The sequence below is a fragment of the Rhipicephalus sanguineus genome, chromosome 6 (assembly GCF_013339695.2).
Source record: "Rhipicephalus sanguineus isolate Rsan-2018 chromosome 6, BIME_Rsan_1.4, whole genome shotgun sequence".
NCBI lineage: Eukaryota > Metazoa > Arthropoda > Arachnida > Ixodida > Ixodidae > Rhipicephalus > Rhipicephalus sanguineus.
This window is the reverse complement of record NC_051181.1, coordinates 172,459,299-172,476,098: the sequence shown is the minus strand read 5'-3', so window position 1 is coordinate 172,476,098 and position 16,800 is coordinate 172,459,299. Positions and strand designations below refer to the sequence as shown.

The following is a 16,800-nucleotide window of genomic DNA, read 5'->3' as shown; positions in this document are numbered from 1 at the left end:
CCTCATTTCTCTCTGATTTTGCTTATGTTACCACGGTCACCTGCAAGTTATACAATCGCAGTATTACGTAGAATGATCGCTTCACAAAGTTAGCAAAACTACGGGAGATGTCACGAACGGTCACAGCAATGCCAAGTTGCAAGGCAGTTTATTTTAAAACATGAAATACACAGTGATTGAACAACATTGCACATTTCTGGACCCGTCTCGCTGCAGGTAAAAAGCTGATTTGGTGCTCCAATGAGCACTTAATCGTTAAAAATATCAGGTGCAATCGTTATGCATCGAACGCGCAGCCGTCGGTAGCCTCGAAACTGCTCAAAACATGAACGGCAACGTACCTGCAACAGGTAAATAAGCCGAACGGGCTAAATCTTGACATGCTTTAAACACGCGTGACATACATGCTGCGGAGGTTACGGGAAAAAGCGAGCTTTGATATTAGCGAAGCTGTGTAACCCTATGCGGCATATACATAGAGGCAAACAAGCGTGCGGCCTCGGCGTACGTCTCGCTCCAACGCGCAAGTCTTGGACGTCTACTACTCGTCGTTACGCGATGCGTGCGCTGCTGCCGTCTATCTACGCAGTCAGCCCGACACTGTTTACTTACGGCTTCAGTAGTTTGGAAACAACCCAAACGCAATCTGATCACCGGCGTATTCACAAAACACCACACAACAGCGGTTCTCAGTTGCGCGTCAACCACCAACGTCGGCATGCCCGCCGCCTCGGCTGCTGGCAAGGCGGAAATGGCGTTCGCGGTACCGGCAGCCAATAAACGCCAGAGCAGACGACATGGGCGTCTCCCTCGATCTCCCCTCTCTCTCCTGCGTTCCGTAGCATACGGTTGTCAAACACGCCAACCGCAGCGGCCCGCAATTTGGAGGCGACGACGAGTACGGGAAGAGCGAAGAACGTCCTTGACATCGTCATTTTACGACCTACACGCCCACCCCGTGGAAGAACACAAAGCCACAGGGACCGTCACCAAACACAGGGAAAGCGTTTTCTCCCTCTGTTCTTCAAGTCTGTTGCACGTGCGGGGTGCAGAGAAAAGAAAACTCTTTTGACTGTGCTTGTTGTTTCTGTATTTCTATTTTCTTTTTCATTTTCCCTCTCTACGAGAGCACTGTAAATAGTGAACAAATAAAGGAGTCTTCAGAACCGAACAAACGTGTTGATTCTCTGTCTTCTCTTCTCCGTGCTATTCCGCCACAACAGCTACAGACTGTCAAGTTATGGCGTGCAGCCAAGAAACTTTCGCGTCCGAGCTAGATGCTGCAGCCTCCAACGAGGACGTCGATGTGCTTCGTGTTGCCCTCGGCACGGACGGAGATGCTTACGCATGGCTCACCGAGTACAGCGAAGCGACGAAAACGTCTTGGATTGTCGATTGGGAAATCGCCGACCCGAAAAGGTACGCCACAAGACGAAATCTTATTTGGGACTGACATGCAGGCTCTTTCGAATAGCGTACGCTAAGTTAGCGTTTGCGGCCCGCTATTTCCGTCACTTAACGGGAGCCCGCAAGCGGTTAGCGCACAACGCATGCGCTGTTGCGCGAAAAGCCAGCGCAAAGCTTTGCGTACGCTATTCGAAAACAGCCTAATATCCAACGTAATGAAAAAGTGTGCGTCGTGCGCACAGCATTTTAGTCATCGATGCCACTCCCTTCACAATCACACATAAAAAATATAACCTTGTATTTTGATGGTTGTTAGGTAAAGTTAATTTTCTGGGTCAACAAACTGACCTTATATTTCCAGATTCAAGTCAGACTCTGGAAATATTCTTGGAACTAACATATCATTTGCATATTTCCTTCCAACAGATTTGTCTTCCACAAGAAATGGAGATGTCAGCATAGCAGCATCAACAAAACAGTTGGAAGAAATTCCACAAACTGCCCAGCGTTTGTCGACGTGAAGATTAAGAAAGTTACAAAGCACACGAAGCGCAATGACGCTTTCTTGAGGAGGGATGTCCCCCTGACTGCCCTCATCAAGCTGAATGAAAACCACAATCATGTGCTTGACTGTGCTCATGGGCTCCATCTCCTCAAAAGCACAGCTGACACTCGGGCCACTTTCGTTCAGTACTTCAGAAATGGCCTGGGTCCAGCTGCTGCTCTAGACTTTCACAGGAGCAAGCTGGGCAACCAAGAAAATGGTGCAAGGCTGCTTGCAAACAGTTCCTACAATCCACGACCTGGCACTCTCTATCACTGGTTCAGGATTTGGAGGAAGACCAACCACGGTGATAACACTGACCCACTGACCAAGCTGGCTGAAAAAATGCCAGCCTATACCCAACGCAGTAAGTTGTCTTCTTCCGTGGTAGCTCCATAGATGGCTAGTTTAATATAATCTCTGTATCTGTTGTATTGTAGTCCTGAGGCTGTCTGCTTCAATGAAGTTTGTTTCTATGCAGTCAGTTAAATGTAAAAAGGAACCCTGCAACACCTATCTAAGCAATCACAGAATGCCTACAGCGGGGCATGCAAGAACATTTTCTCTTTGTCCAAAGAATGTGACTGGTGAAAATTAGCGGCCACGGTGGCCGCATTTCGATGGAGGCGGAATGTAGCGGCCCATGCGCTTAGATTTAGGTGCACATTAAAGAACACCAGATGGTGAAAATTTCCAGAGCCCTCCACTAAAGCATCCCTCATAATCATATCGTGGTTTGGGGATGTAGAACACCAACAGTTCTTATTATTGGGGAAAATGAGCTATACTCCGTTTTGCACATCAGGTGCAAAGCTGTAGAAGCCATGCAAGAAGTTCGGTCAGCAGAATGTACAACTCCACACGTCTCATACTCGGGCTTTTGACGTTCTCACACGCTCATGCAAGCCGAGTAGAAGCCTGTGCATGACTCGTCAGGGCAGGCTTCAAATGAAAGCGCCTACATGCTAAGCAATGTAGCTACTTAATAACAGACGTACAACAGCATTTCTTATTTGTTAGATTCAAAACATTTTCAGTTAGCACTCACCATAAAAATGAAAAGAAAATCCTCTTCTAAATGGTAAGAACATTTAACTATTTCTTGATGTGAACACTAGCCTCCACATTGTTGCACCTGATGTGGAACGGAGTATAGAGGTAGACGAGCCGAGGTACATTGTTGTCATTCAGTTGCCCTGGTGCTCTTTGGAAGCGGCATAATTGATCGCATTGCACTGTTGTTGCATTTCTGAGAAAACCTGCATCAGTGCCTGCGTCGTACCTGCATCGTACCGCGAACTGTAAATTTTACCATGACAAATTTTGCTGATAGGTTAATTCGTTTAAGAAAGAGAGTCAAATTTAAAAAAATTAACTTGGCAACTAACCACGGATTGAAAGCTTGGGTCAATCAAAAGAGCAACAAAAAGAAACATTAGTGTAACGCTGAAGGATAAGAAGAGAGCATCATGGATTCAAGGACATACTCATAGAATACATCTTACAGAGATGACCAGAAATAGCCTACGAAGTGGATGGGGAAACGCCTTCCGCCGTAGCTCAAATGCGAAGGTTGTGGGTTCAGATCCCGCCGATTGAAAATGTGATTTTTCATTCACTTCATTTGAATTTATGCCAAAATTAGTACACTTTAGTCAAAGACAACAATTTACATGTTTTCCTGGTCTAATTGTCTGTTCTATTCATTTGGTAGTGTCCTTTTCTAGTCGCAGTTTAATTTTTGTGCGAGTGTTCTGGTCTATGTATATAAGCTTTCATTCAAGTGCCTATCTTTTCTTTTGAAAGTAGTGTGTAACAATGGCAGGTTTTATACCTCTACCCTGCTTTGTTGTTTACAGGAGTTGATGTAAAGACTTCAAAGTCCCAGGATGACAGCTGCTGGGCAGTGCTGGTGGTAACACCGATAATGAGACGAACGCAGGCACTGGATGCTGCAAGGGAAATTGTGTTCCTGGACTCTACAGCTTCATGTGATGATTCTCAAACCAATGTGACAGTGGTGCTTGTTGCCACTCCAGTGGGTGCCCTGCCTATTGCGGTACTGCTTCACAGTGCACAAAGCACAGAAAGTTACAGCAGAGCATTCAGTCTCCTGAAACAGAACTACCCGTTGTGCTTCGGTGGTGCCCATGTAAGTAGGCTGTCAGCCCTATTTCCAAAAAACCTAAGCAAACAAATTATAATGACAGAAATGGAAAAAACGTAAGATGCTAGGCATCACAGATTAAGTATGACAAAAAATAATATTTCAACATATACTTCGCTGCATCTGCCTATCATAGCTGCTAAAGGGTTATAAAAAAAAGTTGCCTTGAATCTATAGATTAGCCTCAAAATAGTAATTGTTGGGCTATTTTGTTTGACATATCTTGTGAAGGAGAGCCTAGAAATGTTTTGGAAAGAGCGAACAAAGCAGGATAAACACTCACTTCTAAACTACTTGGCGTAAAAGAAACTATTCATCTTGTGCATTACGCGCATGCACTGACATCGAATTTGTTTATTGCAAAACTTTAGTATCTGTCACAAGAAATCACTTGTGAGGAAACATCACTCCATCGAATTGACTTCACTAGAGTGAGTGGCAGCTTTGTCTGCACATGCAGGAAACCTTCAAGAGTACTGAACTGCCCCTCGTGCTTGGTGAAGAAACACACAGCGAAAAGTACACACTGCTGTTAACAGTTCAGCCTTGCGCAGATGATGATGTGGGACGATGAGCTGCTACACGGAACGTTTAGAAGGCCATCGAGTCAGTAGTCTATCCGAGTCAATGGAGCACCCCACAACTCTATCAAAATTTTGATAGCCATTGAGCAATGGAACAGGACACAGCGTGAACACGGAACGTTTAGAAGGCCATCGAGTCAGTAGTCTATCCGAGTCAATGGAGCACCCCACAACTCTATCAAAATTTTGATAGCCATTGAGCAATGGAACAGGACACAGCGTGAACGTGCCCTCTCGTTCACAGTGTGCTGTTACTCATTATTAGAAAAAAGGAACCTAACCAGTATGCTTTAAAAGCAGTGTACGTGACAATAAAACATTTTTGCCACATCAAATGTGCGAGCTGCACATACTCTTGACAACAACAACAATGCGCTTGTCTTCGTTGTGTCGTCTTGCAGTGTATGCTTGCCACAGTTTCGCTCCTCAACAACTTAACAGCTAAATATTGCATTCATGACTACGAATAAACATTTCATTGAAATGTTTTTATTATTTAAAGGGACTGACTGTTTAAATATCTTTGGCAAGGGCGGCAAACAGGAGACGAGGGAGACTCGTTCTACTCGGACGCCATGTTTATTGAACAGAAGCTGGGGCGTCGCCGATGATGATGATAATGACACTGCGATGTGGCTGTTGATGATAAACTCTCTCTTGTAACATCCTCCCCTTTTGGCTGGAGAGTTTAATACAGAATGCAGTCTTTGAAGTGGCTAGGCATGTGTCTGTCTCGGCTCGGCCTTCCACTTGTGGTGACGGGCTTTCCGTCTATTTGCTCAGAGGGAGTATTGTTTTCATCGAGCTGTATGGCTGTGTCCTTCGCTAAAATGTTGGGAGCTCCCATGTTGCATTCGTATCCACAGTGTGTTTGCTGCGATGTTCCGTTGGAGTTCGGAACATGTCTGAGGTGAAGTCTGTTCCGCCTTAGCTGATTTCCTTCAACTTCCACTTCATATGATCTTGCGTCCAGCCGTTTTGTTACTGTGCCCCTGCACCACTTGTCTTTTTCTTTAAAAGGCTGGACAGACACTGTGTCTCCTCTCTGTAGTGGGGGCAGGTCCTTGGCGTGTTTGTTGTAGTACCGCTTGGTGCGTGTGACATTTGCTGCTCTCTGCTGTTCGCAGTTGGCAACTTTCGGCTTGAGCAGAGCTTTAGTTGTTGGGAGAGTGGTTTTAGTTCTTCTACCCATGAGTAACTGAGCTGGGCTGGCTCCCATCTGTTGCCGTGGTGTGTTGCGGTGGTCAAGGATGGCTAAATATGGATCACCATTGCTCCCTAATGCCTTCTTCAAGAGTGACTTGGCAGTCTTTAAGCTGATTCTGCCATTCCGTTTGCCTGAGGGTGTCCTGGGCTCGAGGTGTAGTGCTGGAGTTGCCATTCTGCTGCAAAGTCTGCAAACTCCACGCATGCAAATTGTGGCCCATTGTCACTGATGACGACATCCGGTATCCCATACCTAGCGAAGTGGGCTTTCAGTTTTTTGATGACAGCAGTAGCTGTTGTAGACTGCAGTTGATCGATTTCCCAAAAGCCACTGAAGTAGTCAACTGTTATGAGGAAATGTTTCCCTTGCAGTTCCATTAGGTCACTCCCAACTCTTTCCCATGGTCGATCAGGTGTTGGGTGAGGCATCAGGGTCTCGTTCTGTTGTCTGTTACCATGTGCCTGGCATGTTTCGCATGTTCCAACGTAGTCCTTGATCTCAGCGTTCATTTGGGGCCAATACACACATTCTCGAGCCCTACGAAGACAACTTTCCATTCCAAGGTGTGCGGAGTGCATTCTCTTCTTGGTGTCGTCTCTCATGCTCATTGGGATGACTACACGTTGACCTTTGTAGACCAGGCCATCTTGTGCAGTAAGCTCGTCCCTGTGGGCAAAGTATGGTGTAATTTCAGCTGAGACTTGTTTCTTCTCGTCTGGCCAACCACTGTAGATGACACTTATCAGTTTCTGCATTGTTCTGTCCTGCGCTGTTGCGCTTTTGATTTCATCCAATGTTTCTTTCTTCACACATTGGAGCGCGATGACATTTACTTCATTGTATTCCAGACTGCTTTCTGTGTCTGGAAGGAATGCTCTTGACATAGTGTCTGCAATGACGAGTTCCTTGCCTGGACAATACTCAACTTCGATGTCGTAACACTGTATTTGTAGCATCATGCCCTGCAGTCGTCGCGGAACCTCATCGAGCGGTTTCTTGACGATGGACTGCAATGGCTTGTGGTCTGTGATCACTTTTGTGTGTCGGCCCAATGCATATTGGTGAAACTTCTGTAGAGCAAACACAATTGCCAGCATCTTCTCGATTTGTGCATATCGTATTTCTGTTGGGGTGAGCGCTCGGCTAGCGTAGGAGACTGGGGAGTCTTCCTGCAGAAGTACAGCTCCTAGCCCCTTTTCACTGGCATCACACTGGTTTGTGAGAGCTTTCTTTTCATCATAGAAGGCCAGTACTGGTGGCATGGTCACTAGATGCTTCACCTTTTCAAAGGCCTCTTCCTGTTCTGCTGACCATGGCCACTTGATATCCTTGGCTGTCAGTCTTCTAATTGGCTCCATTATTGTTGATACGCCGGGCAGAAATCTGGCAATGTAGTTTACCATGCCGCACAGCCTCAGTACTCCACTTACATCAGTGGGTGGGTGCATTTCACGGATTGCTTTGACCTTGTCGGGGTCAATGACGAGTCCCTTGTCTGTGAGTTTGTGGCCCAGAAAGATCACTTCTTCCTTGTTCAGCTCTAGTTTGGTTTTGTTGAGGTGAATCCCTTGCTCTGTGCACCTGTCAAGCAGTCTTGCCAACTTCTGGTCATGGTCGAGTTGTGCCCCATCTATATTTTGGCCCGTGCCATACACAAGTATGCCGTCAGCGACACACACTACGCCTTGTAGGCCATCCAGAACAGTTTGTCGTTTTTGAAAAATCTCACTGCTTGCGCCAAGCCAAATGGTAGGCGTAACCACCTGTACCGTCCAAAGGGTGTCTGAAATGTTGTCAGCATGCTCGACTCGTTGTCTAAGACACAATGCCAATACCCATTTTTCAAGTCGAGTTTTGAGAACACTTTGGCTTGTGCAAGTTCCGGCAGTATGTCTTCAAGTATTGGCAATGGGTGTCGTTCTCGCTTGAGGGCTTGGTTCAATGTCCTTGGGTCGATGCAAATTCGCAGCTCACCTGACTTTTTCTGTGCTATAACCATGCGGTTGACCCACTGCGTTGGCTCATCTACTCTGGTGATGATTTGTTGCTGTTCGAGCTCTTGCAGTGTTTGCTGTACACGCGGTTTGATGCTCACTGGTACCCGGCATGTTGCCGATACCTCCGGTGCTACTGTTTCATCGACGCTCAGATGCACAGTCCCTGGGAAGCTGCCTGGTTCATCTCTGAATATTTCTGGGTACTTGTCAGTGATGGCATCCTTCAGCGTTGTCTGGGCTTGCCCAATTGTGGACACCAGATCATAATTCACTGTTATAAGGCCCATCTTTTCTGACGTGTCTTTTCCTAACAGAGGTGCCAGGTGTTCCTCTACCACAACAAACTCGACTGAATACTTCTTTTGAGTCTTCATATTTCTCAGGGGAAGCCGGCACTTGCCTTTTGGTGTGATAGTCGTTCCATTGTACATCTTCAGCTGTGTGGGGGCTTCCTCTAGATCTCGACCGTGGACATATCTTTCAGGGATAACATTTACTGAGGCTCCACTGTCGACTTGGAACCTGATGTGTTCCTTGCTGTCTCTTGTCTCTAGTGTCACAAAGATCCCATCTTTCTTCTTTCTTTGCACCGTCAAGATGTCTTCAGAGCTGGAGTCACTTTCATACAGGGCGCGCACACTACCTCTGGTCCTGCACTGCTTTGCGAAATGGTTTCGCTTGCCACAGTTAGTGCACTCTTTTCCCCATGCCGGGCATAAATTTTTCTTGAAAATGTGAACTGTGCCACAGTACCAGCACACTTTCGTTGATGCGATGGGGATCTTTGTCACACTTTTCTGCTTCGTTGCTTTCACAGCGTGCAGAGGGTCGGCGTCTTGGCTCAGATTGCTTGCGTCTTGTCTGAACGCCTTCAGCTGCTTTGCTGAGCTTTCATGCACTGCGCAAACTTTTGCGACCTTTTCGAGAGTCGGGTCTTCGAGCTCAAGCAACTTCATTCGGACATCCTCGTTGTGGATGCCGAAGATTACCTGATCGCGTATCATCTTGTCGCGCTGTCCCTCGAAATTACAGTCTTGTGCCCTCGTTTTTAGGTCCGTGAGAAAGGAGTCGAAGGGCTCATCTTTCTCCTGTTTTCTGCATCGCAACAAGTACCTTGAGTACACTTCATTTCTTCTCGGGGCGAAGTACTTGTCCAGCTGCTCCAGAACAACACTCAGTACTCGTGAGCGGTCCGCGCCGGGTGCTGCCTCGCCGAAATCAAGAGTGTTGTAGACATCTATGACCGCAGGTCCCGCAATCATTAGAAGCATTGCCACCTTTTGCTCGTCGGACTTGTTTTTTTTTTGGCCTGTCGCAGTCAGATACAAGTCAAAACGCTGTCTGAACGACTTCCAGTTCGCGCACAGATCTCCCGTGAGGCACATTTTCCCCGGTGGCTCAATCGCCATGTGGGTTGCCATTGTTGCAGTTGCAGTCAGCTTTGTCGTTGCTTCGTATCGGTGAACTCAAGGTGCGGCTCATGCTTAGTCATCGCTCGCGGTGTTGCTTGTCTCGATGCCTGTCACCACTTCTGACACCATGTTCAAATATCTTTGGCAAGGGCGGCAAACAGGAGACGAGGGAGACTCGTTCTACCCGGACGCCATGTTTATTGAACAGAAGCTGGGGCGTCGCCGATGATGATGGTGATGACACTGCGATGTGGCTGTTGATGATAAACTCTCTCTTGTAACACTGACAACTAATTTTTAGGGCACCCGTTTTCTTTAGCGCATTGGAAGGCTAATTGGTAAGAGTGTTTAGCCACGGAATGGTAACGTGGAAAACGCCGTGAAACATTTTTAATCAGAATTTTTCTATCTGCGGCGAATACGAAGTCTTATACACACTCGACAACACATGCTGCAAACAGTGAGCGCGATAGCTGTTCGTGTTCGAGCGCAGCGGTTTACTGCGCATGCAGGCACTCCGCGCGCATGCGCCGCGGCTCTCCATGGGCCACTGGCAGCCGCGAAGGCAGCGCCGCTTCTCACCGTGCAACTCCTTTTACCTCGTAGGCAACACATAACAGAGCGGTAATAGATAATAATATACATAATCTAACTTTTAGGACCAACTATGGCGCGCATGAGAGCATCAGACTACGTACAGCAAAGTGACCGTCTTCATAATCCTGCTTCAAGGCTCTTCTGCTAGGCTGCGCGATGTGCCGGTTAAAAATATAAATCCTACTCACAACGCGAAAAGGATGCTAGAATCTGTCACTATATTTCACGGTCTTTTCATTTCTACCAGGATCTAATCACACGTTCTGTCCAGTTGTCGGTCCCTTTAACTCTAGGTGACATGAGTACGAAAATAAAGATGCGCCTTAAAATAAAGAAATGCCTGAACCACTCAACAGCCATTCAAAACTGCTGTGTAGCAGCGCGGCATCAGCATCAAGTCGACAGAGTTGTGGCGCGATAAGAGTTGTGAAGGGCCATCCAGCCATCGACTGGATGGCCTTTCAAAAGTGCCTGTGTGACACGGGTATCAGCGCGTGTCCCGTTGTCTTCCCCATCCGTGTGTGCTATTGCTACGACATGACACCTTTTGCTGCTGGCACGAGTATTTTAGAATTAACACACAACAAACGAAACATCAGCATTTTACAATTTCACTGAATTCGGTTGTAGCAGTATGCCAGCAGGCACCACTGTGCGAATGCCACCTAAAGCTGTGTCTTGCAGTGAATACACTGCAGACGTCGCGTCTCGTTGAAGGCTAAAACTATTGCAACCACAATGATTATGATAACGGCTGAACATGTGCAAAGCCTGACGTACTTTCAGAAACTCGTATGACGGGCCCGTAAGCAAAACACAGCCGCATTAACTCTTGCACAAGCTCGGCTAAAGACAGTCAGACCTTTTCCAATGCTACTGGTAAAATGCGCGATGTAAGCAAGGGTAGAGTATTGCAAAAACATTACTAATGGCACGAACAGGTGTGCTTAACAAAACAAGCGATGACGTTAGTACGTTTTACTGTGGCCACTCGCTCCCTAAAGTAAGGCAGAACATTAGCAGAACTGCACCAAGAAGCAAAACAAATATTGTTTCCACACGTGCCTGCCACATGCAGGTGTTACTGCCGTAATAGTAAAGCTTCACAATTAAGGAGCGAAAGCCCTCACCTTCACCCTTCAGCTCCCATGCTTCAACGACGTCATTCGTGAAAGACACATGGAACAGCGGAAAACGTCTCTACTACGACGCGCTTCACCGATGGCTTGTTAAACGTTAGATGACAAACATCATGAGTAATTTCTGGAAAAAGCGGTCGCAATGCGAAACAGGTAACTCACTGAAGGCGTTATTGAGACAGCAATACAAACGTTCGCGCAATTCGGGAGTAAAACACCTGGTTTCAGGCGTACTTAAGGCGAGAATAAATGTGCTCTAAAGAATTTAAGCTAAACGAAGAGTAGTAGTTATAGACGAGCATCCACTGGCTGAATTTTCGAAAAAACGTAAAAGAAAAACGAAAGGCGATACTTTACGTTATGAACTGTGTGTGCGCCGCCATCTTGTGGACCGTGCTTGGCTTGGCTTGGCTCAGACGCTTAGCCTAGTCAGCTGAAATTTTAAGTCAGCAATAGACGACATTGTATTTCTGGAAATGTTTGTTTAGAAATTAAATAAAAACTGTTATTGCATGTCGTAGCGCAGATCTTAGCGCAAAAAAAAAAAGAAAACCGCATGCTTGAAAACAGTTGCGACATCTGTCGGCCCGAAAACAAAACGTGCGTTGGTTACGTTGGTTACGGCCTTTGTGCGGCCTTTGAAATGGTGTGCGTGGAGCGGTTTCCGAAGAGACACGCTGCGCGCACCATCTCGAAGTTCAAACAATTGGGCAAATTATCCTGTCGTTGTGACACACTGATAGGTGGCATAGCTATTTCTAAGCGTCTGCTTTTCGATAATGTGGTCGGCGATGCTCTAGACTAGTTGCAAAACCTACAAGGCAGCCTGCCTGCGCAACAAAAATTCGTGCACAGTGGCGGTGCCTCCTGTCCACGCTGGAGTTGTTACGTGCAGTGAGAGGGGGATGCGTCGCGTCTTAGTTCGACACAAGTGACAGTTGAAGTCACTTGTGCACAAGTGATAGTTGATTTGCCGATTTTCGTTCCACTGACACGAAGAGTCACGCAGCTGCTCTGATTCATCTGAAATGGAGAGCCTTCACATTGCTGCTAGGTGTCACCATCTTCTCGCAGCAAATACAAGCAGTCCTACTATAAATCTGAAAAAAAAAGCACATGTACACAAGCGCAAAATGCTGTATAGCACTTTGTGAATGCGTTCTTGGGGCCCTTTATTTTTAATATGCGCTGTACTGAAGCTGTCTAATATAAAAATTCGGCAGATCCCACGTACCGTGGGAGTCGATATTATGCGAAGCATGCGGCGGGTAGGTGACTGTGGCGTAAGTTTTTTACTTAGCGACACGTTACAAAATGACGCTGAAGATATGTATCAATTTTATACGCACACATATATATATATGTCGAAGAGCCGCATATGTGTTATATAACCAGTTGTTTACGCTGCCAATTGGTGTATTCATGTGGGAGGCAGAAAGCGCAGGACCGGGTTGATTGGCGGAACATGAGAGAGGCCTTTGCCCTGCAGTGGGCGTAGACAGGCTGATGATGATGATTATGATGATGAACGCTGCCCATGGCAACGTGGGTATTACCAACACCAGAAGCGGTAAGCTGATATGTAGTGCTTCTACGTGTCCCGAGAACGCACGCACGTTTCACGAACCCGTGTGCATGTGTTTAAGAATTTCTTGAGAGTTCTTGAACAAGGGCATCATCACCGTGATCAGTGAGCACCAGCAGCTGGTCATGACTTGTTATAGGATCCGGTCGTGATCGTGGTGACGAGGGGTCCATGTGTAGTGAAGTCAGAGTGTCGGAACGGAACGAAAACCGAAAACGAAAAACGAAAAAAACGATATTTTTGACCGGAACGAAAACGTAACCGAAACGTTATTTATTATTTCGTTCCGGAGTGAAACCGAAATTTTTTCAATCGTTTTTCGGTTCACGGGAAAATTTCGCAGTCCGGAACAACTGAGCTCATGCAATGTGAGCATATCTCAGGGTGTAGTATTAGCGCGTACCTCAGACAGGAAATCCAAAGCAAAGATATGTTGAAATTGTGCGAAAAACGAGAACAGTGGCAACCAGAGATGTTCATATTAACGCAAGTGGACTTTTGCGCGCCTGTCAAGCAGGCCAAAGTGGAGAGGGCATTGTCGGCGCTGAAGTTTGTTACAACGAAAGTTGTTATGAGATCACAACAGCCGATTTTGGCTCCATAGTTGTCCGCAGCCGCCGGTGTACGTGACCGCTATCGCGTGGTATAAGAAAAAAATTAAATGAGAAACAAATTTCTAGGATCCGCGCCCTCTGCGTGGCAGTCGGGTCTTCCACCACAGTGCCACGCTGGTGCTTGTAACTCCTTCGCAAAAATACTCTATACAGGCGTCATGTCCGGCAAGGAATCGCGTTAACATATGTAATATAGGGGTGGCAGAAGAGTAAAATAACAACCAGTCATCACACAATGCTAATAGCGCAAAGAGTGTGTGGTTTAATGCTTCCCACCAGTGTTGCGGAGTTACCACTCCGGAATTGGAATGACTCCGGAATCTTCAACATTTTCGCGACCCTGCAATGGAATGGGGACAACGCTCGGAAGAATGGAATGGGAATGGAATTACGTCTTTTTCCGAAAATAGAGGACGTTTTCGTCTACGTGTTGTTTTTCAAGCTTCAAAAGTTAGTAAGTCAGAGCCTCGCAAGTTAACACTAAAGCAGTATTTTTAAAACGGCTTAGCTGATTACAAGCACAGTACATTTATAAGCAACGCGCCTACTACAAACGGAGGCATAAGTTAGTGTACAAACAAATGCATTATCCCAGCAGATACCGAAGGGAGAAACAAATTACCCCTGCGCGTTGGTTCTCATTGATACCCTCATCCGAAAGTGGCGAATACTCTATGCACAGCCTGATCTTTATCTCACGAGCAGTTTAGTACCTGAAACACGTAAATAACCTTTGCGACAAGGAAGACATTGCATACCTGCGCACAGGCGAACACAGAAAGTTCTCCTCACCCCATCCATTCTTGCGAGGCGCGCTTGACAAGCGTGAGTACTGACGGGCAGTGCGACCCAGTGTTCCGTATTCAATGCAAAGGCGCTTTTGTCAGCATAAAAATACGCTATGTCGTCATTTTAGCATTAACAGATTTAAGCTTAAACAATATTGAAACACCACCATTCGTTCAAACATGTTGACCACGCAAATACTATCGGTAGCGGGAGAACTGCTCCTATGGGAATTAGTAGGGTGGTTCTACTGCACGATATATGTCACCAAGCTACTATTCCTCGACCTTGGCAACGTGTTTTGCGTACTTTTGCAGTTCTTAATGCATTTGATGACATCAACTTTATGGGGCGTTCATTCTTAACTCCATAAAACTATCAAGATGCCTTTCCTACGTTGAGGAATTACAGGAATGGAATCGGACTGTCAGGCCATTCCCTGAGTGCCAATGGGCTAAGTTTTTTTAATTCCGAGGAATTGAAAGGAATGGAAGTGCGGCAAGTTCTAATTCCCCGGAATGGAATTGGAATCGAATGGAGGCGCCCATTCCGCAACACTCCTTCCCACCCACTGCAAAGTGCTCAGCCATAATTCTTCATTATCAGCCACAGCACAAAGTGCAGATAATGCGTTGCAGATGTGTAGCGGGTACCGTGATTCTCCGAAGAATGAAGAAAAATGGCATAGTGGGAACTTCGCTACTTCAGAAAAATTGCGACGATTTATGACGTAGTGGGTACGTTGCATGTTTACTTGTATTAGTTGCCCCAAGAGATAACAACGGGCTCTATATACAAAGTCCGCTATTCTAGCTTTTGCTGTGACTTGCTGCGTGTTTCACGCAGGCCTGGCGATCCTTTTATCAGAGCAGCGGTCTCGCACATCAGAGAGTACACTCAATCACGTGCTGTTTCTGAGATCGTGCTCACTCTCTTGACACAAAGAATTAAGCCAACTAAAAAAATTCGTATTTTTCTTTTGAGAAAATAAATACTATGACTTTGAAATGAATACTGGTTTGGGCTAGTTGGTAGGAATACGTGGTACAGTTACTACCGCTCCTCTGAAGAACGTGTTTTACCCTTGTCCCACTTTCTTAAAGGGAAACTAAAGAGAAACAATGAATTGGTTTAGATTGATAAAGTGTGCTCGGAGAACTCTTGTGTTGTTTATTTCACCACCATAGGTTTATTATTAGAGGAGAAAACCAAGTTCAATGTTTCATTTTTAAATTTCGCGCCGAACTTTGTAATTCGTGACGTAAAACATTTCAAAGAGCATTTAACGTATTTTTGCGCCACTGGCCCGACGAAATTTCCACAAAATCGTTATGTCAAGTCTCTGGCCCCCTCAGAGGACAATGTACTTCGATTTAACTGGTTCAGAACCACGTGGGCCCAAGCAGGCGCCGTCAAAAATACGTGACGTCACGGCAAATGGTGCGGGAATTCCAAGGTGGCGTCGCCACCTGTATTTTCTTTTTGCGAGTTTTCTCGCTTATTAAGCGTCTTCTCGCAGCAAGCGTGGTGTTTTTGGTATCGTGGAAAACTACTTTACTAATGCGAGAAAAATCGTTTTGCTCTTTAGTGTTCCTTTAAGAGGAGAGCAGGTAACTACATCACAAATCCAATGTTTTTTTTTTAATGCTTGCTTTACTGCTTTTATACTTTCTTTTTTTTATACAAAGAAAAAAAAACCGTTACGAACCGTTACGGAACGTTTTTTTTTTCGTTCCGGAACAGAAACGAAACGAAACTTTTTGCGGTGAAACGAAACTAAAACCGAAACGAAAAACATTTCGTTCCGACACCCTGAGTGAAGTATGAGGTATAGTAAAGCTGTTGGAATTTGTGGATGCCTCGGTCATTGTGTCGACAAATTGTCTGTCGACAGAGCCGGCGACATGTCGGAACCTGAAGCCACCCTTCGCGTTGGTGATGTAGGGCGTCGAGGCTAGTAGGCCTGGATAGTGCTACGTAGACCAACATCAGTGGATGGTGTTTGTCGTATTCGTAGACTACCTGGGCGTATGTGGATTACGTAGCGTAGTCTACAAAGCGGCTGTCAATCAATCTGGCATCATCCTCGGTCAGCATGAGGCCATCGCCCAGCGTCGTAAGAAATGAAGAGGACACTGCGGCGTTCTGGTGGACGAAGTGGACCTTACGGTGCGGTGATGTGGATATCATATGTAACTTTCGTTAATGTATTCCTCCGGGGTCGAACAATGCTTCAGTATAGCTTGCTGAGTAATATAACTACAAACATAATGTTTATTAGACTGCTATAAAAGCGGAGCCAGCACTGGAACTACAGACGTTAATCTGCTACGACGCCTGTATCGTAGGAGTACACATCGTAGGAGTATCATGTAGTGTTTATTGCTTTCTTGTAAAATTAGATAGCCAGCACCCACGAAACACAAGAAAAGCTAGAAAACTTCTACTAAACATCTAGAAAGGAAACTCCAAAAGTATATTAGAAGTTTATTTGAGATGTTATTTAGACGTAAGCAGCTTGAAAACTTCCTGTAGCTGTGCTAACGCCACGTTATTAGAAGTCTAGAAAACTGCTTGCAAGAATTCTAAAAAACTTCTTGCTAGATCTTTTTAAGAGCTTTTTTAGACATTTATTTTTCATGCAAACCAGCTTGTTGAGGAGCTTGCCCTAGTCAATTCGTTGCATCATGCAGCCTTTTGCAATCACGTTTTAGCTGTTCACTGTCAAGCGTAATAGGTAAAGGGATGCCTGCGTAATATG

At 45.9% G+C, this 16,800-nt stretch overlaps 1 protein-coding gene across 1 annotated transcript in view; it reads left to right on the top strand.

Moving 5' to 3' along the window:
• Positions 1-1,240: 1,240 nt before the first annotated feature.
• The window catches only part of LOC119397714 (uncharacterized), a 31,113-nt gene continuing 15,553 nt past the window's right edge, over positions 1,241-16,800 (top strand). Inside the window, exons 1-3 of the mRNA XM_049416674.1 lie at positions 1,241-1,419; positions 1,834-2,318; positions 3,811-4,103. Of these exons, the coding sequence (XP_049272631.1) occupies positions 1,241-1,419; positions 1,834-2,318; positions 3,811-4,103 (957 nt within the window). The remainder of the gene's footprint in view (positions 1,420-1,833; positions 2,319-3,810; positions 4,104-16,800) is intronic.